The sequence below is a fragment of the Patagioenas fasciata genome, chromosome 6 (assembly GCF_037038585.1).
Source record: "Patagioenas fasciata isolate bPatFas1 chromosome 6, bPatFas1.hap1, whole genome shotgun sequence".
Lineage (NCBI taxonomy): Eukaryota > Metazoa > Chordata > Aves > Columbiformes > Columbidae > Patagioenas > Patagioenas fasciata.
Genome location: NC_092525.1, coordinates 38673778 through 38695557, shown reverse-complemented (window position 1 = coordinate 38695557; position 21780 = coordinate 38673778). Strand labels below are relative to the sequence as shown.

Sequence of the window (21780 nt, the reverse complement as noted above, 5' to 3'; positions counted from 1 at the left end):
GAAGGAGTTGCTGTGGTTTTTCATAAGTTGGGTGTTCAGCCTGGCCCCAGGTGTTTGGTTTATCTATGAGGAGAGCATGAGAGGTTATTATTGTGATTTATCCATCTCTGAAACTTCCTGGTAAGAGTATTGCTTCTCATTGAGTGCTGACCAAGAGGAATGTGACCAGCACACTCCTGATCATGCACAACTTCCTAAGCTCCCCTTGGGCCAGAATTAAGTTATTGCCTCTTAGACCATCTTCAATTCAGGACTGAGGACTGTCCTAATTAAAAATTAAGAAGAGACCACTAAAGGGATAATATTTGCACTTCAGCAGTGATACAGCATGAAACTAAGTTTCCTTTGAAAATTTAGTGCTTCTAGTTCTTTTCTAAAGGTAACTTGGTATCAAATTAGAAATTAAAATGAAGGAGGAAAACCTTAGTTGTTCTGACCAGTTTTCAATAATTTTTGATGCAGAGAGCCTGTTGGAAGGCTCTGCTCACAGCTAACACAGCTCACTTTAGTGTTACTGTAAGTGGGATAAAAATCACTCCAAGTTGGCTAATTGAAGCAAAAGAGAATGTTCCAATTAGAACAAAATAAGCTAAAACGGAAGTTTAACTGAAGCCTGTTGGAGGAAGGATTGCCCATTGCTTTTACAGCTCCCTGAGTAACAGAAGGTATTGTGTGTATTTTCCAAGTCAAAGCAACTCTTCCCGTGCACAAGGAGGGGCTGAGAAAATGAAGTTCAGACTTGTCCATATAATTTGGGGTTTTTTGCCATTATAAAATCAGGGACAAGGAGTTTTTGCCTGGTGTGAGTGACCAGAAGGGGGATTTGTAGCTCAGGCCTGTGAGAATTCTCATTCTGTTCAATAGTTGTCTTGGTTGTTCAGTAGGTTACATCAGTCCTGCAATAATTAATTAACAGAACACTAGTGCTGGTTCAAGGCTGCTGTTTAGGGGCTTCTCCTTGTTATTTCCTGAGTCTGCGAGAAGGGTTGCATCCTTCTGCTTAACAGTTGTAATATAATAACTGTAGAAATAAAGCAAAGAACAGGACTTCACTTTTTAATAACATACCTCAACCCAAGTGAGTTGGTGGAGTTAACCTACGCTCCTTCCTGTTGAAGCTGCTTAATATACAATTAAATGCAACCAGAGTCGCTGGGTTTAATCCCAACAATGTGAAAATCTTTTCATCCTGTTCCTCAGGCTCCAGGATCTGAGACCAGCACCAGCTGATGTCTTCTGTCCGCCTATGGATTTCCAAAACTGGCCAAAGGGTTTCTTTTATGGATTGGCAGAGGAAGCAGCACTGGAATTCCCAATAGCTTGTTAAAACACGTTGGCTTTTATTGTCAATTCAAGAGTTTCAGTGTCACTTCAGTTGGATACTAGAGCTATTAGGCTTACCCGTACCTAACACGTTATGTATTTAAAAAATAACATGGCTTAAAAGACGGAAGAGTAAAGTCATTTTGAAAACAAAATAGTTTATAGCACTAGAGAGTCACAGTGCAATCAATGGTTTAATCAAACAACTACATTATATATATATATAATAATAATATTTAAAGAACATAAATATTCAGTAAATTCACTACAACATGAAAATAAAAGCTTCACATTCTCCCACGCTTCTTAAAGAACTTGGGGACAAAGTAACAGACAGACTCCTAGACAGACCGCTCGGCCTCACAAACACCTCTCGAAGGGACTGGATGTCCCCTGGGCGATCACACCGGGAAGGGATGCTGCGACTAAGCTAGAAGGTTTCCCCATCAATTTTAAAGCATTTATAATCACCACTCCCCCACCCCCCAGATTATATTTAGTGGACATGCACTACTAGTCTATACAATGCACCATTTCACCAGAAAGTCATGAATTGCCTTAAAAACTGCCCCCTCTGCATTCCGGGGCCTGAAAACTGCAGTTTCATGTCACAAAAAAAACTAAGTCTTTCCAGTAAGAGAAAATAACTAAGTTACTCAAAGAAAACCGCCGAGTTTTCACATCAGGATCAAGCTGATCTGCAACAGCAGCCGGAGTGGATACGTTTATTTACAAGTGCCAGGCTGGAAAGATGGACGTGACAGAAGGATGATTCCTTCCTAAGAACATCCCCGAGCATCTGAACACTTCTGTACCAAAACCAGTCTAACTATGGGCAAGACAAAGCAGCAGCAACACCATCTGCTGGAAAGTGTATTATATTTCTCACCTATCATTGCAACTTCTTTTGCTTCAGGTGCCGACAGCAGCTACAGGACCAGACACAACCGCCTGCTGCCAAGTCCGTCCAACTTGAACCTAAAGTTAAGACACTAAATGGTAAACTTCGTCAAGTACTAAAATTGTCTTCCAAAGTGCTAAGCCACATTTGTTAAAGCTATGGCAAAAAATAAAAAAGAAACTAATCTATGAGCAGCTTCTGGTTGGAGTCCTCCCTCCTCAAACTGGAGCCCGGATAAGCTCCCAGCTGGGGTGGCACAAATTCCATAAAGCAAAGCGTTTGGACATTGCACTATGTCCATGCGCTGGAATTTTGGGGGATTTGCTTTAAGAGAAAAGTTTTCAGGGGGGTTCTTTACAGAACATTCCAATACATTCACAATAAAAATCTGTAATTATAGGAAATAGAGCAGGGACATAAAACTTTGAGGAGATTTTCTTCGATTAAGGATGCGAGGACAGGATAACAGCGCAGCCGGGAAGCTGCAGTGCGCAGCAAGGCTGGCATGTTCTACACAGGGTTATGGGTTTGAGATGTTAAAAGGTTTCCGAGTGAAGTATTTGCTGAAAAGCAAACCAGATTCACAAATCACCTCGTGCTGAAGCATTCAGCCCAGTAAACAGGAAGGTTTTAAAGTGTCTGTTTTCTCACTACGGCTCTATTTGTTCACAAGAAAATGACTCATAAATCTTCTCTAGGGAATCAACCTCAAGCTGCAAGACTCGGAAATCAATCCTCCACCAATTTTTTATACGGATAACCATCGGCAGACAACATTGAACTACAGCCCTTGGCATGTGTGACTACTGAACAGACCAACTTGGCCGCCCAATGCTCAGTACTTCTCAGAGGCCACTGTGACTGTGTCATATGGACGAGAAATCCAGATTTACCTGGACAAAATGAAGACATTCCAAACCGGAACACTCGTTATCATGCATTAGGAACAAAAAAGCATGTCAACCACTGGAATGCACTGGAGAAGGTCATTTAGTCTCCTAGGGAAAAAAGCAAAACCCCAAAACAAAGACTAAATTAAATACAACCCAGAATACTGTCTGACCATATTAATAAGTATACTGAGAGAGCGTGAAGGCATCACATGTGCTGTCCATGAAGATAAGGGTGGTGCCTTCTTTTAATATTAAAGTTGTAGCTATAAAAGAGTTAGTCCCATCTCTGTTTTCCAGCACAGCTTATTTATGTTCCTTTGTGGGTGCATAGTACAGTTCCATGGGTTTGTTCACTTTCCAGTACTTCTCGCTGACCAGTTCCAAGGAAAACGAGCCATTCAATACCTAGAAGAGAACAGCGAAACAGAAATGAGAGAAATGTAAAGGATCTGCCTTTTATCCGCAAGACTTAATTCATTCAGATAAACGCCCAGGTGTAAGATCAGGCTCGGAGTTCAATCCGATTGTGACGCTGCCACCTTGTATCTGTATATTCCGAATTTGGCAGCTGAATGAAGGGATCTGCCCCCGGTCCACCCACAGCAGCTCACAGGGGAATATTCGAAGCCCACACAGACATGGAGAAACGTCACCGCACGCCAGACACTTCGGGTGCAAGAGCTACCTGCTCTTCAGACAATTCTCTTAGATGAAGTAATAGTTTTCCTCTTCAATTTTAACCGTAAAATAGCGCCATAAGTCAGCTGGTTGTTGCTGGCATCGCTGGATTTTTCCCAAGTAATTTATATGCCTCCTTCTCTACTAACTGAGTTTTTGCTCTATGTGTTTTCCCGCAGAGGAACTGATCTGCTCCTAAATGCACAACCTGGTGCTGTGAATTTCACCCCTAAGCCAACTCAGGAAAAGCCCAGCTGCGTGTATTTCAATCAGACCTGTATCAAAGACTTATCAAGGCTCAGCTTTCCGCTGCTCACCGTGAACTGCCCGTTGGCGGTAGCAATGTAAATGGTATATTGCTTCTCGCTGGCCGTGTCCAGGTTCATCTGGTTGGATTCGCCTTTGCTACGAAGCTCCTCCAAAGCCAACCTCACCGCCAGGTACTTGGACAAGTGATCAACGGTGGCGTTGCCCGAGGTCTTAATGTATCTGCAGCAACAACAGCGATAATCAGAGACATATGAGTTGTAGGTACGGTGAAAAGCCATCTAGAACGCCCCTAAATATTAAGCATCAAGCGTGAAAAGACCTGGAAAAGTTCACAAACAAGAATATTAATTGCTTTTCCCCAAGACATGCAAGCAGCTCATCGAAGTATAGCGTTCTAAAGTGTCCCTTCATCTTTTTGACACTTGTCCCACAGGCCCTCCTGCTCTTGGGAGAAAGAAGACATTGCTGCCCTGGCATCTGCTCAAAATGAAAAACCCAGTGATGGGTTGTCAAGGGCTTTTCAGAGCTACTCACGGCTGCTGAAATCTTCTGAGCATAGATACAGCCTCAAGTGCCTGGACAGAAAGCCGTACGGTGGGACAGCTGCCCACACAACACTCTGCGCCTCGTCACTCTTCCGTATTGTCTCACTATCTGTTTTCGCTTCAATTATTCACACAAGAATTAAAGGCTGACGCAAATGCCTCTCCCAGAAGCTTGGTTTTCTCTTTGCCTTTCAGAATGACCCCTGGAACTCCTTTGCAATTCCAAACCAAAAAGAAAAGCTGGCCGAAACTTTAGAATATATTTGTAGGCACTACAGGGAGATGTCTCGCGAGGAGAGAAAGCCAGGAAGAGATGGGAGGGAACTCCACGAGACTCCTTGTTGCCGCAATCCAAAATTTCCAGTCGGTGGTTGGACTGGATCATGAAAAAAATGCCAGGAAAAGCGTCCAGCCTATAAATCCCTTTGACACAAAGCTGCTCTAAAAACTGCTGACACTTATGCAAGGTTTGTTTATTCCTAAAGAATCTTATTATAAGTAGAAAGGGGTTGATATTATACCATTATCTTGGGAACTACTGGAAACTGCAATGCTAGAAGCCCTTAAAAACATCTGTATTTGTGATTAAATCAAAGCAGATTGTTACTGCAACAGAGTATTTTTATCAGTTGAGCATCGACCTGACTTGCAATGGAAAAGGGGAAAGTGTGCGTATGGTTGAACAGAATGTGGTACGACTGACGTAAATGGATTTTTCAAAGCCCCAAGAAGTGACAGAAAACAAAATCACCAGAAAAATAAGAGCAGAATATCCAGATAGGATGTGAAGAGCAATAAGCGGGCGTTTACCTCGTCTGCGCGCTGTCGTCGTTCTCCATCAGGGTGGGGTGAGGCCTGAAGACCAACTCTATTTCACTCGCCCCGTCCATGACGGGGTCTATGGCCACGGTTGTGTTGTTATTGTCCAGTTCTAGCCCCGAATCGTCCGACGTTTTGGTTCTTTTATTGCTGGGTCCTGCCTCCTGGTTGCTGTGCGTCGAGGCGTTGCTGCAGTGCGAGCTGTCGCCGTTGTCCTCCGCGCCGCTGCCGTTCTCAATCTGCTGCTTCTTGCCCCTCTGTAACCTGAGCAGAAAGAAATGGGTAGAAATCAGCTAATCCGCGCTGGGGATTCCCCAGCGTACAGGCCCACGGGGTTGGTACAACTCTCCTGGTCTCTGCCGTGCCAGAAGGTAGACCTGGGCACACACAAGCACTAAACATTTCAGAGATTTTAAAATTTAAATTAAAAATTCTATCTTTCTGATAAAAAGATACTCATAGACAAGACTACAGACTTTTTCCTATCCCTCAAACGCCTTTAAGGTAATTTTTAACTTCATACAGTTATTTTTCAGACCTTTATTTTCATCTAAATGTGAATCCACCTGTGATGAAAAATATACATCACACCGTGTTTCACAACACAAAGTTTGGGGCCTTTTTCCCAGCTGACTCTCTTAGGTCACCCCTAGAATTTAAGCACCCCATATTCCAACCTTGTGAATTAAGTCGCGACTAAAACCTCAATTCTGGCGTTACATGCGTTGATTTGCATGTAAGGGGAATACATCGGTACAGGATTCACCGTGTTGCAGTTTATTATCAAAGAGAAGGTTACACGTGGACAAATGAGGTGGGTTACGTACCTGTTCATGGCCTGAATCTTTAACCCTTCCTCGATGCTGTGACTCAGAGCTTGCTGGTTGTTGTGTTTGCTGATCCTTGCCAGCACTCGCTCCTGGTGAGCTTCGTATTCATCGCGGCTGGGATAAATTTTACTGATGAGAGCATCGAAATTGGGATCCGGTCTCAGGGATCTTTTTGAAACGAGCTTTTTACGACACGTGGGACATTCTTTGTTGCTGGATAGGAACAACAAGGGAGAAAACAATTACAGCTCTCTGGCAATAACCAAAGTCTGCCCTAATGCTGCAGTTCTTGGTCAAAGTGCTCACCAAGACTCAATATTGAGAGTACATCTGGAATGAGGCTTCCGTCTTTGGATGGATCAGGTAGTTCCAGACATTGAAACAAAAACCCCAAATGTATCTCCCTGCTTCTTTTTAATGTATGTTTAAGGAAACTGTATTTAGACTGAAGAGTTCAGGAGTTCCACTCTGCAACCCAGTTCTGCCCTTAACCCTCTGGCTGGATTCTCACCTAGAAAAAAATGCACGTCTAGTGGAAATTACATTAAGGCATGGTCTTTCTGGGGCTTGGAAGATAAAACAAAGATTAAGGAACCTAGTCTGTAGCTCAAGCACTAATTCCTGGCAAAATTAAACCCAGAAACTTGTCCTTCCTACCATTTTGTTGTCTTTGAACTGAAATGTCAGGTTCACACACTAATTTTCCTGAGAGAGGCGTCAATGGCTGCAACACCGGTGTCTTTACTCCTGATGGTTTTATTGCTGCCCTCTAATGTATTTTTGCTAATTACTCATCTGATTTACACAGGCACAGCAAATAGGGTGTGACCTCTGTACAGAGGTAATTGCCATTATCAGAAATAGATCCCTCATTGACTTAATTGCTGTTGGTGACCTCAGAATTCTATCGCTTTGGGGAAAAGATGAACTTGTAATTGAAGAATAAGAGAAAAATTATTTGTGCTTTAGGTTGTTTCAGTAGCAAAGCCTGGAAAGCTTTGTCTAGAGTAAAATCCCTTTTCCCTGTAGTAACGATTCCGTACCCGCTCCTGAGGGCTGTGATGATACAATCGGCACAGAAGCGATGCAAACATTCTTTTGTCGTCATGGTGTTTTTTAACATATCCAGGCAGATGGGACACATAAGCTCGCTGTGCAGGCTCCTGGGCGACACCACGATCTCCAAGCCATCGGTGATTGCTTCCTAGCGTTAGTTAAGGTAAAGAGTTCTTTAATGGAATTTAGACTGCATGGTTCACTGTGCTTTTAAGGAGAAACACGGTAAAAAGGCAGAACGCGCATACACAACCACATCAAATACACTGCTAAAGGAAGGAAAAAAGAAATAAACATCAAACCGGCTTATTTTTCTAATATTATAAGACAGGTTTTTATTTGGGAAGGCTTTTTTAAAGAGTATCCTTTAAAAGAGGCAGTTAACATTCCTAAAGGGAAAAGAAAACATTAAACATCAAGCTTTGAGTTCTAGAAAGTATTAAAAAAGCTGTGCCATGAAGGCCTTGAGCCTGGCTTACCTGAGGCGTTCTTTGCAACTCATACAAACTGAGCTCCCATGTTTTGCTTAGAGGCTGCGTCCCGTTGGTCTGCACGGCTTGAGACATGCCTGGGGAGAAAAAGAGAGAGAAACTGCATGTTCCGGGATCCAGCTCCCTCGCCAAGGGGCTCCTGGGGCCAGCGGGGTGTCCCTGGGTCACAGAGACCCACAGTCCCTGTGCCACCAATGGGGACAATGTTCATCCCACACATGGATAATCCCACGCTCTCTGCCGCTCCAGAGAAACTAAAGGAGTCGGTGAGCCGTGAACGCTTTGCAAACATCAATTAAGGTCGTTAAACAGAAGCGACGCGGAACCCGAGGCCGGAAAACTTGGGCTGCGTGGTGCAAGAGCTGCAAGTGCCACCTGATGCGGAAAATGTCCATCAACGTCCACTCGGGAACCTGCACGTGGGTCAAGCCGGGTCCGCTTTAACCAAATCGTACAGAGATTATCAGGGTTTTGCTCATTTTTTGTGTCAGCAGTGGCAGACAAGCATTCCTGGAAATGGAAATAACTGCTCCACAACCAGAATTTGCTTGCAGGTAAAGGCACACATCACCTTTTCATTTAAAAAACAACACACAAATAAAACAAACCCCCTCCCACCCAATAAAAAGACCATGCAAAGAAACTGTTCTGTTTTCCCATCAAAATTGTGGGATTGTTGGATGTGATGGGGCAAAACTACCACATGTGGTCACTGCAGACGTGTGGAAGAAAGGTCAAAACATCAGAAGAAAATGATGTTTCTGAGCAGAAAATATTTGCACACTGGAGGAGAGGGGACAGACCTCCCCATCTCTCCAAAAATACCTTCCTTGAAGCAGGAAAACTTATCCCAGAGTGTATGTAACCACAGAAGAGGCAAGATATTTCTATAGATACATATATATATATATTTACTGGGTGGAGAAAGCAGAAGCGCTTTTTTCCCTTTAACGCTTATTTTTTAATCTAGGTTTGTATTTCCAGACCTTCACACCCGCAGCCAAATGCAGATTCTATTGATATCTACCAGGTACATCATAATCCAGCTTCCAATCCATCAAATTCCATGTGAAAAGGGTCACCCTCTCCGGAGAGCGAGGTTACTTTCTAAGCTTTAATTAATCATTGAGGAAAAAGCAAGAGAAACAGTGCAGCAAAGATTATTAGATCTACTTTTATCCAGGCACTGAAATTAGAGTTTTCTCCTGAAAAAAGGAAGGGGGTGAAAAAAAGCCTGACATGAAGTAGCCACGTCCACTATTATGTCTAAGAAGTAATAAAGGTCCAAAAGGGCATCACAAGAAATAGATGACAGACCATCGACTCCGATTTTGGCTATATAGATATTGTGCCTTAACAATACAGATGACTTGTCACAAGAGACGTGTTTCTCTGTGTGGATCAGAAAAGCAATTTAAGTTATCCAGAGGTACGGATTTAATTATGGTATTAAATGACAGATCTCAGCAAAACAGCAATGTTGAGAAAGTGTACAAGTGGCAAAGAAAGGACATAATACTTCTCTGTGTTCTGGTTTCCACGACTATTTGAGGTAATTCCAGGGGTACAGAAAGTCAAGTTGTTCAGGCAAGACCCTCGGGTTGGCAGCGATAGCACTTTCAAATTTGAAAGAGGACAAACGCTGGCCTGGAAGGTGGGGAGATCCGTGTAGTCCACTCGATCGCCTCCTCTGCTATGTCTGAAGGCGAAATTTGAGGACCGGTAGAAACACGCTGAATTCAAACATGCCAAAAAGCCCCTTCCCGCTCCAAAAAATCAACCACAAAAAATCACATTACACTGCATGGAGTTTTTAATCTGTTTGATGATCAATGAATAAGCTTCCTTGTTTTTTTCCCTGTTCCCCTACAATTTCCAGATGTGTATTTGGGTCTGAAAAATGCGGGTGGATGCGGCTTCTTTTCCCGAGCATGTTACTGGACGTCGGGTTGGATTACATTTCTTCACGCTGCTGAAACCTAATACAGCAACATCAGCAGCTGGTGCCGCTATCAAAGGTCAAACTCAACCACCAGGAGAGGCATTTTAACCTAAAATTGTACTGATCTAATAGGCACCACGTACCAACTCAGCAGTCTCAAAATCATAAGCAGTCTCTTCAGATGTTCTCATCGATGGCTGATCTCCATTCTCTCGGAGAACAGAGGGCAGAAGAACCTCTAGAGTTGGCCAACACTCAAGTCAAGCCTTCTGACCAAGCAGGAGGAGATCGCACCGGGCCCTTGCTCTCAGGTTCAAGAGCAAAGAGTTGGGCAGCTCTACTGACATCTGAATGGCCGATTCTTTCTAAAGCTACAAAATTAGGAAAAGTCTTTCACGAGCCAAAGAAAGATTTTTGTTTTCTGTTGTTGATTCTTTGTTCAGAGTGGAAAATATAAAAGTGGAAAGTTTCTGGATGAAAAGAACAACACACTTTTTATTAACTACTACTGGCAAGGGGAGAGAAGATAGAGAATAAATATAAAACCTTACATTTATTCTTCAGTCTGGAAATTCATTCCACTGAAATCTCACATTCTTAAAATCAGTTGGACCGTCACTGACGTATTTCACTATCCCTCTGCACCCCTTTCAGCATTTTTTTTAAGTCTTAAATATCTATTATATCATGCTTGTTTTTCCAACTGAAGATACAAAGCAGATTTCATCACAATATCTACTCGAGTTTTCAGCTGTTCAACGTCTTTTCCACTTTATAAATGAAGAAGATGGCATCTCTTCTTTGCAGGTCACACGTGCTAACGTTGGGAACGACGCGAAGTCAGGTACCCCCGTTTTGAAAATCTTCTAATACACCACAACTTTAGACTTTTTATCGTTTTTTAACTTTCTGGCCTTGTCTCTGCCCTCTGGATATAAGGAACCAGTGGCATGACACGGGGGTGATATGAAGGGGAGAAGCCACATTCCTGTCAGCTCTTGGAGCCACAACTAGTTGTTGTGATTTATGCTATAGCCAGAGGGAAACTCTTGTCAAAAAAAAACAATCCAAACCAAAAACCAAGCTTAACTAATATTATAAGGATCCCTACAATCCTTCAGACTGACTCAGTCTTCGAGGACAGTAAAATTTAAGCACAAACTTGGTAACTGCAGAGTACACACAGCTGTTGCTATCAAAGCAAGGGCTGGTGGATAGAGCCACAAGAACGAACAACAGAGCTGAGAGCCAGAAACGTTATGAATCTCTCCAGGTTTGATTCCTCCTCACTCCCTGAGAAAAAGAGAAACAGGCTAACATTTACTATTTAGTCATAAAACTTGCTGAGTTGCTGCGTGTCGTTTAGAGAAGAAAACTGCCGGATGAAAAGTGGGAGATTGTTAAAAATCATCAGAAGGTGTACATTTGTATTTCTTTGTACCCAGGATGTTTCTCAGTTCTCCACGTTGCCAGAACACTAAAATCAAAAGAAAACAAAACCCACCTGTGCTGTTCTTAAGAGTTTTCATTGATTTTTATACAAGGCAGCTTTACCCACATGTTGAATAGCTCCCTAACTAGAGCCGGTAGACGAGCCTGCTGGCTTCACTAAAATACACCGCATCGCTTCATCTGAAAGACTTGCTATTTAAGCCCAATTTCCTCGGAAAAAGGGGCTTACGCAACCTTGCTCTTTGTGCTCATCCATGTGTAAATTATTTTCTTAAAAAATATATATATATATTAGAAAAAGAATATTGAAGACTAACAGCTGGGGTTTAAAAACGTAACAACAAACTAAGTCTTGTTCCTGAAGCGCTGGAAAAGAGGCGGTTATAGGAAAAATAATGGTATGGAAGAGCCGATCAGAAAATAGCCTCTGATCTCCTGCCTGCTTGCTGACTGGGGAATCAATGCTGGAAAGTCCTTTCAACGCACTTTACAAGCTTTTATACTGAAATACGCTTAAATATTTGCTAAAATATTGTGATGAGTCACGGTAAGTTGGGTATTCGGGTATCCCAGTCCTGGAACTGGCCACTGGAAATAAAATCCAACAGGACCAGCAGGCTCTGGACCGCTCGGAGCTGTGTGACGCTGCTCCTGCTCTTCCCTACTTCACCTTCCCAGAGATTCACCACCCCTAAATTAGCCTCATTTCTCAAAATTTGTCATTGGTGACAATTTAAACAGTTCCTTAGGTCTAGCTTTGAACTAACCATGATGGTGGCCCTGCTTTAACCGGGGAGCTGGGGACTTGCTGCCAGATGACATCCAGAGAGCCCTCACAACCTCAATTACTCTCCAAAAGACTTTGCAGGGCCTATTTTAGCCCAGGCAAAGAGACCAGAGGGTGGAATGGTACCCAACAGCTGGAAGAGAGAACCCACAAAGCCAGCTCAGCTCTGGCCATACCGTACGAGCCGCTATTTAACACTAACCAGTCTACTGAGCTCTGATACTTCCCTCAAAAACGCTTTTAAGGAAAAAAAAAAAGCATCAGGCTCTTTAAAAAATAAAATACACACGTAGTATTGAACCCTTAGAAATCAATTCATTTTTGTTCCAAGTGTTAAAAGGTAAATATTTAGACTTAAAACAGTAGGAGAGTTAGAGCTCTGTTTGGTACGCCAAGTTCAACAGCACCTTCAACCATTTCCATTTTTACTTGCCAAAGGATTAGTTCTTTTAAAAACAGGTACCGTGGTGCAGTTACTCTGGAAGCTTAACAGGATTAGAGTTCTATATACTCTCTCCAATACTGTAAATAGTATTAGGGACAAATTGAATGTTTTGACAAAGTATTCGATTCAATAATTCATTTCAATTTACTCCATTAAAGCAGTCTGAAATTGAAGGTTTTGCTGCTTTTACTTCCTGGCTAAGAGCTTGATTTAGAAAAAAAAGATCTGGATAGACGCTATTTGAAGGAATTAATCTTCCCTGTAGTTCATATTTTACGTTCAATTATAATTTAGGGCAACTAGGACTAGATTACAATCTAATACTTCTACTATTCAATCTTTGCTGAAGTTTTGTTCCTCTCCAGATCTCCAAATCCCTGGGACGCAGCCAAATCAGGTCTGGCCTGGAGCTCATTTTATTCCCAGCTCTGCAACGAACCGCTCGATGATCCTGAACAAGGATGTCACCGTGTTTGTCCGTGCCCCCCACATCCTCCTCTGCTCCTTTATTGTCACCACGCTCCAAATCGCCTCTCAGCAAGTTTATATTGCACTCGCTATCATCAGGAAATAACTGATCTCAAAAACGGGATAAGCCAGAGAGAGGAAGGTCTTAGTAAAGTGGGTTTAGTTCATTCAGCTTTCAGTCCTTGTCCTGTCAAGTTCACTGAACTATCAAGTTCAATGTCACAACATCCCTTACAGGGAAGGTTTTCACTTCTTTATATTTGCAAATTGACTTCAGTATTATATTAGCCACGTGTACAGTCATCTTCTCTTGACACAACCAGTCCGTATCTGTGCTAACAACAAATTCCAGCTCACTGACCCATGGTCAGAGTTGCCATCAAACACAGCGTCTCCGTAGTGCAGCTCACCTCCAACGTACAAGGTTCAAGTTGTCAAGGCTCACAGACATCTAAGTCATGTGATCTGGCATCCATCATCATTTCTTATAGTCATTAAAACCCCATTTAAACTCCTTAGGAGCTTGTGCTGTGGATGTGTACCACGAGCCAGACATCAAGCAACAACTGCTTAAGCTACCAAAAAGAAAACAAGCAAGCCTTGGCCACGACAAAAGGCGCACGGGAGGACAAAATAAACTGCTGAGCATCGAGTGGTAAAATTCACAGGGGGAACTATTGCCATGCCGAAAGCATCAAGCCACAACGAGAGCATCACTAATGAAAGGTCACTTCAGGGAGGTGGTGGGATCTCCACATTGGGGACAGTCACACTCGACCGGTGTCACCAACAACCTCATCTAACTGGCCCTGCTTACCAGGAGGTTGTACTGCATGATCTCTACCAGTCTCTTCCAACCCAAATTATTCTAATTATGGGGCATCTCGCTATCGGATAAATTTATACTTAGTTTTGCTGTATAGAAAGTGACACAGCCAAGAAAAGCGAACAGCAGTGACTACTAACAGGGCAATAAAGCACGGCCATAAAAAGCTGAAGAAACCTCAGCAGGACATTCTCCTACTCCCCATGTCTTTTACAGCCTCTGTGGCTCAATATGAACATACTCCTCACCCACAAAAGAAACATCAGAAGGTTTTTTGGGGGACTGCAGTGACCAGTAGCTTTAAACAAAGCAGAATCCATTTGTTTGAACTGCATGGAAACAGCAACAAGGGAATTGAGCCTTTAGGTGCGCAGGATGTTATAGAAAATATCCAGCTTAAGCTGGGAGTTTCCTCCATAAACACATGATACAACCAACCACATGTTGAAGAAAAAGAACACTCCCCTGATATATCTTCTGGGAACTTGTGGAATCAGGAGTAAAATTCACAACTAGGTATTTCTGTCTAAACTGGAAAATTAACATATAAGCCCCAAAATACCATACAAATGTTTTCGGATCATATAGTTTCTCTCTTCTGTACATTGGTAAGCAAAAATGCCTTGGGTTTTGACCATCTACTGAAGCTCTCGAGAGCTGAAGGTATCTGCCCAAATGTAACATCCGTGGCTGTTAGAAAAGAGCTGTAGGTGGTGATGGATTAATGCAAATTCATGAGGATCAGATACAGATTACAAAACAAATATTATCAAGTGAATAGTTTCAGCTGCTATCCCAGAACACTTAAAAGTACATTCATGAGCTAATTTCAAAATTATTACCAAATACTTTATCAGTTAATACTCTATCGTAATGTCAGAGAGCTCCTTTGTAAATGCCTACTACATTTAAAAGGGAGTTGTTAGCAACGCTTACACAAAGCCAGCGTTTAAAATACTTTTGCACACATTAACTAAAATGCTACCATCTGCAAGGCACAATCAAAGTCAATTAAAAGACTATTAAAGATGCCGAATTAATACGAACTATGAAACTGAGACTTCAAATAGCAATTACATGCTCCAGAAGTCAAATCTGATAAGAATGAGTATTTACACCGTGCTTTCCACCCGCTAGGTATATCAGCTTGCGAACAAACACATCCTTGGACTGTATTTGTGGGATAGACACAACGAATTAGAAAAAAGCGAGGGAGGAGAGACACAGCTATGGGTTGTTGTTACTCTCTATCTCCGTGAAAGAGATGAAACCAGCTCCCCGGCAACTCCAGGGGCAAGAGCCTTGCTGGGAAATAGGACACAAATCTGATTCTTGTCAGGACATCATCCTGGGATCTCGAACTGTTGCTGGGTTTCATTCGTCAAGAGCAAACCTGGAAAACCTGTGTTTGAGCTAAACCAAAGAAACAGAAACTAACTCTGAATAAAAATGTACGGAAATAAAGACTGGCTGGGACTACCCTGAGACCACACATGGCCATAAACAATCACGTATATTAATGCAAGCAGTCTGACTGTGGTGCATGGTACAGATGATGTTTAATGTGATGAAACATCTCAAAGCAGGTTAATTTCAATTATCAGTGTGCATCACGCTGTCCTTCAAGTGTAAGCGATGGACACAAAGTGATAACCACCCTGACAATACCATTTGAGCAACATCCGGTTCCCTGCCATCCTGTTCTCCTACTTTTATTTACAGAATGAAGAGATTACCATTCAAATGTTTCGATCAATTACATCATGGCCGAGGAAACAATTTAAATATAATTAAACCAGAAAGCCAATATTAAAATTAAACACAAATTTTACTGTCAGATGAGTACATGCAGCTCCCGCTGAATGTTAGATAAGTGATCGGCTGGCACAACAAAATTATTAATACAATAAAATTATTTGTGCGTACATGAGTGCCAGATGTTCCTCACACTCAAGGTTGTGCCAATTTCCCCATTTAAAATATAAATCCAGGCTGTTCTGTACAAAAAAAAGGACATGTTCTCCTTTTCTTTATAGTATTATGTCACCAGAATGTATATTAGCAGAAGCCATACGTATGCATTTCTCCAGGCTCACTGGAAAGCACTTCAACTGTAAAATACCTTGTCAAATTCTCTCATTTGCCACTTAAAATCGAGTCTAGATTGCTCAAGATGGGAAGCTCACTGAGACCCACTGTAAAGGTCACTCTAGAAAGATTCATGTATTTTTCCTCTTATCCCATTACTTTCAGTAATGAAGTTTTTCATCTAGAAGAGACTCGACTACATCAGAAGATATTTTACGAACCTCCACACTGGAAGTACATAAAGATTAGGGAAGCTGCGTTTATTCCCAAAGAAAGTGTTATAAAGCTCTTCATTTTCAGATGTCCAAACCGAGGAATCCAAAGTTTGTCAGCCTATGCAGAGCAGTTAGCAAGGAGAATCAACCTCATTTCTGCCCCAAAGCACTACCAGTCAGGAGGAAAAAAAAAGAAGAAAAAAATAGTATAATTAATTCAAGACCACAGACTCAAAATGTCCTAAAGCAGCCAGTAAAACCCAGGAATGCAGAGAAACCCGAGGTACCGGCGCAGCTGAGCAGCATCGGCAGTCGGTAACACTTCAGATATGTTCCCAACGTGATTGTCCCTCTCAATCACACTCATTCTAAGTTTTCAGTTTGGCTGATAACTAGTCCCAAACTCCAGTTTTCCCACGACCTGCCCCATAAACTTAAAAGACATTTCTCTTCAATGCCAAAAATAAATAAATCCTTTGAAAGCCAAGTAACACCACCTGATGCCATCACTGTGAAACCTCCAGCAGGCTCCCGCTCAGATAACGTCTGACAAGAGAGGGGGAAATAAAACTTATATTGGCATTTCAGAAACACAGCAGCTTGCTAGCACAAGGTCTTTTACAGTTTCTACACTGTATTTATGCCCCTGAGGAAGAAAGTGGTTTTGCCTGGTGCAAAGACACAGAATCTTGTAGTTAATTGCCACTCATCATTAACTGGACTGGAGATTAATTGATCCCTGGCAGCATTTCCAGTCTGGCCATCAAGCTGCTCATCCTGGCCTTCCAAAACATTAGTGACCTCCTACAAACCATCTGCTACACACATGTACACCTATGGAAAAATGCAATGAATCTAATGCTAATAGAAGCCACCAGCGAGAGAGAATCCTCCCATTTTAGATGTGAAGAGCATTAAAAAAAAGGATAGTATCAAATTAAACTTTTGATCATACTCAAGGGTATCACAGGGTTAAGAACAGTCACATACTCTTGGACATGACAGATGTATGTGATCGTAGAAGTAAAGTATAATGGCATATAAGCACTATATGTCCGTGTACATTGCTCTTATGCAGCCGACACTCCAACTCAAGTTTATTTTAATGAGTTCTATATTCCCAGCAAGGGGCATCAGTTTTTTTGACGCTGCCTCCTGGACCACTTTGTCACTGCCAATAACCTCGGTCCTCAGCGTTCAACAATTCCGTATCATACCCTCCTGGACATCTCCTGAGCTGCAAAAACTGGAATATACAACATGATCACAAACATTGCCCACTGTTGTAATGCAACAGGTAGTTAAGATCAATCATTAAAGCTAAAAATCCTGGTACTTTCACAGCACCTAGATCTTGTTGAGGCCTGAAATGTGATACAACAGTAGCGCCTTCTGCCGGGACTGAAAACAAAACTGATAGAGGAAAAGCATCTTTTCACTCCTCACATGAGCCAATAAATCAGACAAGCACTTGACCTAAAATTTGCCAAAGACCTTTGCCAGCAATTTATAAAAAATGGAAAACAGCCATTTCCAAGCCATTATTTAGCCCTGTGAAGTAACAATATTAAACGGAATTCTGTAGGGAAGTGAGCAGAATTGCCATTTTCTCTGTTATTGGTTAAGTTTTATGCAAAGTTTCTCACATTAGGAAGCATGGTACTGTAGTTCTTAGCGAAGCTCTCAAGCTCTTAGAGTTATATCAACCTTAGATTCCAGAATTAATAACCAGCTGTGAAAGAGAAAGGCAAAAATGCCTTTCTAAAATCCTGTCTAAAATCCACTTCAGCACTGTATCAGATCAGAGGGATAGAAGACTGAAAACTCTTGGGAGCAAACAAAAGTAAACCTTCAAACTCCAGAAAAGTTTAATCTGTTACAGCAACTAAATACATACAAACAGCTCAGGAATGACACTTGTTGCCTTAGGATATTTTTAATCGGACTTTTTTTTTCCTTTGTTAAATTCTTTGCCACAAAATTCCTTCCTCATGTGCGGCCTAAATCTCCCTCCTTTCGTTTCAAACCATCACCCCTTGTCCTATCGCAACAAGCCCTGCTAAAGTCTGTCCCCATCTTTCTTATTGGTCTCTTTTAAGTATGGAAAGGCCACAATAAGGTCTCCCCAGAGCTTCTCTTCTCCAGGCTGAACACCCCCAAGGTTGTTGGGATCCAAGGTGCTTTTAAGTAAATTTTAAGAAACATCGTAGAAGCTCAAGCCCGATATACTGTAAATCAGGCGAACTGCTCTCCCTGGCCTACTGGGATCACATCGAGTGAGCCACTTTGTTATCCTTCAGCATAAAACTACTAACCATCACACTTACTAACAGAAATGGCAGCACGCAGTAATATTCTAATGAGTTTATATTGTGGGAGAAATTCTGAGAATATTGAATCAATAAATACGCTTGGTTTTTTTCAGTTTTTCCAGAGCTATGTTAGATAGCCACAAAAATTTCTCATCCACTTACCAGTGATCACAGAGAAGTCAGCCACAACCAGTTTTCTTAATGAGAACGAAAGACAGCTTGGTTATTAATAAGAGAAAATTAACTCCCCCCCAACACTTGAGAGACAAAAAGAAAGATTCAAGTAATCTTACGTATGACTGACTTAATGCCTAAAATAAATATACAGAAACAAAATTGTTAATTTGGCACCCAGACAGCTTTCCTCTAAAGCCGGGTGACAGCTAACAAGGATTTGTGTTTTATAGACTCTCTCTCAAATAAAACTGTACACTTGGTAAACAGTACTACAGGAGCAATACTTACACAGTTTTGACTCTGTAATCAGCCAAAACAGTTTCATTTTATCCCTGAGTAGTAAAGAGTAAAGAATGGATTAGGTTTTTAATTAGTTAGCAGAACACTGCTGCTAACTCCCAGCTGTCCACAAGAGCTGCACGATCCAGAAGTTGAGGGGAGGCAGAAAGGGATAATTCCTCAAATATTTCTCCACTGCAACAAGTCTAAACAGCTCCGTAACACCGAACGCTGCTCATTCCTCAGAAAATTAAGACTTTAAGGTCGGCTTCAAAGGCCGGTTATTTTCACCACCAAGCAGGACCAAGGTTAGGCTCACCTACAGCCCTGCTCCAATCTCTTTTCTCTCTGTTCGCATCATTATTAAACTGCTGATTTAGTCATTAAAAACAGGCTAAGGGTATTTAAGCAAAAACAAAAAAAGCACAAGGAATCCCTTTACTCTGAATGTTTTCGAACTGGTGCTTCAGTAACAGCAGATCCAGTGCTTCTTTTAAGAAAAATACACCCGAGCACTTACAGACTTACGATTTATTTTTGAAGCTCCTTTTTCCCCAGGGCTTCTTTCCCCCATTGCATTGTTTTTATTAAGCAAGGGAAAGAGAAACAGTTAAAGAAAGCTGACTAAATTCACGTATCCCAGCATCTATTTCATATAAGAGTGATGGCTTTCCTATAGGTGCCAACCGTATTTCTATTTAATTGATAGCACAGCCCTGAAAACGCCAGAATTCTGCTCTAATCACCCAAGATGCCCAACCAAGTCTCTATACTCAACATATTACCATGCACCACACTTAAGAAACGAAGCGTCAGTGATAAAGGAAGCACCCCATGCAATTTATTTCACTGGCACTTGCACATTATTTCAAGTTTAAGCCATGATAGGCAGAGCTTTTCTTGGCAACTGCAGCAGGGCTGGTGTTTCAAAGCTTTGAAGCCAAAGGTCAAAATTTTAGCCACTGAAGAAGTTAAAAAATCTGCGTTCCGCTACTATTATGACGCTGAATGCTGAAAATAATAAGGCATTTATTAAACATTGTAAATAACAATTCCAGGGTCAATAAGGTCTAAAGATGATCTGAACTTAATTTAAGCGTCATCACTGAAGTGTACCATAACCACATCTATGCAGTGAAAATGCCTCCCCATCTCCAAATATCTGACAAAGCTAATCCTTCAAACCAGCACATCTTTTAATGCAAAATATACTGCTTATCAATATCTGCTGCTGTCAAAGTGAGAGCCTCTGTCTTGGCTGACAGCTCTGAGCTCGGCATGATATATAAAAATGTCAAATTATCTCATTACAAAAGTTCTTAATGAAAACATACATGAATAGAAATGAGAGTACCTCTGCGGGGAACTCCTATGACAAATCGAGTCTTTGTCACTGAATGAATGACATATTTGATTAAAGAATTTTCCCCAAGCAAAAGTAATGTTACCCGCGCACCAGTCACGTTTTTTCAAATGTAAGCTATTCCCTCTAATCCTTAAAAGCCTGCGTGAAATGCATAGTTATTACACAGAGCTATAACCACCTCCAAACAAGAGTGGATTATAATTTATCCTACTGGAAATCATCTTTCTCCGCTGGATTTCTATGGAGTGAGGCACCTGATCCAATTATTTCCCATAGAAGAGTGTCTGAAAAACAAACAGCTTAATAAAAATCTCAGTAATACTGCTCAGTGTCCATTTTACATATACACTACGCTATGGGGTGGCATCCAAGAAAAGCAAATTATTTTGAAGAGCCAGCTATGACAGACTGTAGAAGTTGGCAAGAAAAAGGTTCTAAATTCCTATGGGAAGCAGCGAGAGCGAGTGTGAAGGGAGGAGACGCATCTTCAGCCGCCAACAGTGTCTTTCTGCACCTGATGCCCGGTTGGGAGCGATGACATTGTCAGCACAGCAGCCGGTTTATCAGCATCACGCCTCGCAAACGCCGTTCGGTGACACGGTGACATGGCTTGGGGAGAAACAAAAGGCGGGGAACGCAGGGCAATAAATCATACTGAATGTCCTACGTTAAGCCGGGGAAATTTATTAGAACAGCAGTAACGGGTTGTGACTGTTCACCAGCTCTCCCTCCTCCAGGGAGGCATCTGGCTGTGTGGTGCTACGGAATGCGGCGGTCGGTACCTCTGCCTGCAGCTCCCAGAGTAGAGATATACAGACACGTAGAGATACAGATATATATATATTTCCCTCAGGGCTCGCGGAGCTCCCCGCGGCCCCGCACCACGGGGGAGCGGCCCCGTCCCACGGCCCCGGCCTGTCAGGGGCTGGGGGCGGCCCCTCCTCCGCCTCGGGTCCGGCACCAGACACCCCCCGGGGCACCCACCCCGCCGGCGGCTCCTCGCCCTGCGCTGCCCTCCCCTGCCCCTCCGGAGGGACAGACCCGACGGGAACGGCCGCGGCCGCCCAGGCCCCCGCGCCGCGCTCACCGGGCTCTCCCCTTAGGCCGCCGCGCCGCTCGCTGCTGCCGCCGCGCCACTCGCTCCCGTCACCCTCTCCCGCCGGCGGTGCCGCCGCAGCCCCAGCAGCACAATATGGCGAGCGGCAGCCTCCGCAATGGAGCTCGGGAAATGAGAGGGGAGTTACATATTCATGGCCGGGGCTGGGCAGGGGGAGCGCGGATGGATGGGGCTGCCGAGAGCGGGCCGCCCAGCGCCCTCCTCCATCCCTCCGTTCCCCGCCCCGCCGCCTGTCAGCGCTCCCGCGGCCCCTCCGCACCGCACGGCGATGCGGCAGCGAGCTCGGGGGAGCTCCCACCCCCCCCACCGCCCCCCCGATACCTCAGCCCGCGGCCCCTGGAGAGAGCAGTATAGGGGAAAGGGACCTGGGTGTTCTGGACACAGCAGGGTGACCATGAGCCAGCACTGGGCCCTTGTGGCCAGGAAGGCCAATGGTGCCTGGGGTGGATTAGAAGGGGGTGGTCAGTAGGTCAGAGAGGTTCTCCTGCCCCTCTGCTCTG

At 43.1% G+C, this 21780-nt stretch overlaps 1 protein-coding gene across 2 annotated transcripts; it reads right to left on the bottom strand.

Annotated features, from left to right (window-relative positions):
* Positions 1 to 1316: 1316 nt before the first annotated feature.
* RNF2 (ring finger protein 2) lies at positions 1317 to 21502 on the bottom strand. Of its 2 annotated transcripts, XR_010651701.2 has the most exons (8): positions 21251 to 21502; positions 7795 to 7883; positions 7303 to 7463; positions 6257 to 6472; positions 5421 to 5693; positions 4113 to 4284; positions 3118 to 3522; positions 1317 to 2301 (listed from the first exon to the last, which is right to left on the bottom strand). XR_010651701.2 is itself a non-coding variant. In XM_065842641.2 (7 exons), the coding sequence occupies exons 2-7, from the start codon at positions 7879 to 7881 to the stop codon at positions 3421 to 3423; spliced, it is 1011 nt and encodes a 336-aa protein (XP_065698713.1). In that variant the 5' UTR covers positions 7882 to 7883; positions 21251 to 21502; the 3' UTR covers positions 1317 to 3420. The 2 variants fall into 2 exon arrangements, 1 of the variants encoding a protein (XP_065698713.1); XM_065842641.2 differs by having other exon boundaries at positions 1317 to 3522.
* Positions 21503 to 21780: the final 278 nt, after the last annotated feature.

What these genes read in the sequence shown, in the direction of transcription:
- RNF2 (XM_065842641.2), bottom strand. Translation starts at nt 7,881, where the DNA reads ATGTCTCAAGCCGTGCAGACCAACGGGACGCAGCCTCTAAGCAAAACA. An exon ending in GACGACAGCGCGCAGACGAG is followed by an intron (nt 4,285 to 5,420) that starts GTAAACGCCCGC and finishes TTGTTGCTGCAG; the next exon opens with ATACATTAAGACCTCGGGCA. An exon ending in CCGCCAACGGGCAGTTCACG is followed by an intron (nt 3,523 to 4,112) that starts GTGAGCAGCGGA and finishes GTTCTCTTCTAG; the next exon opens with GTATTGAATGGCTCGTTTTC.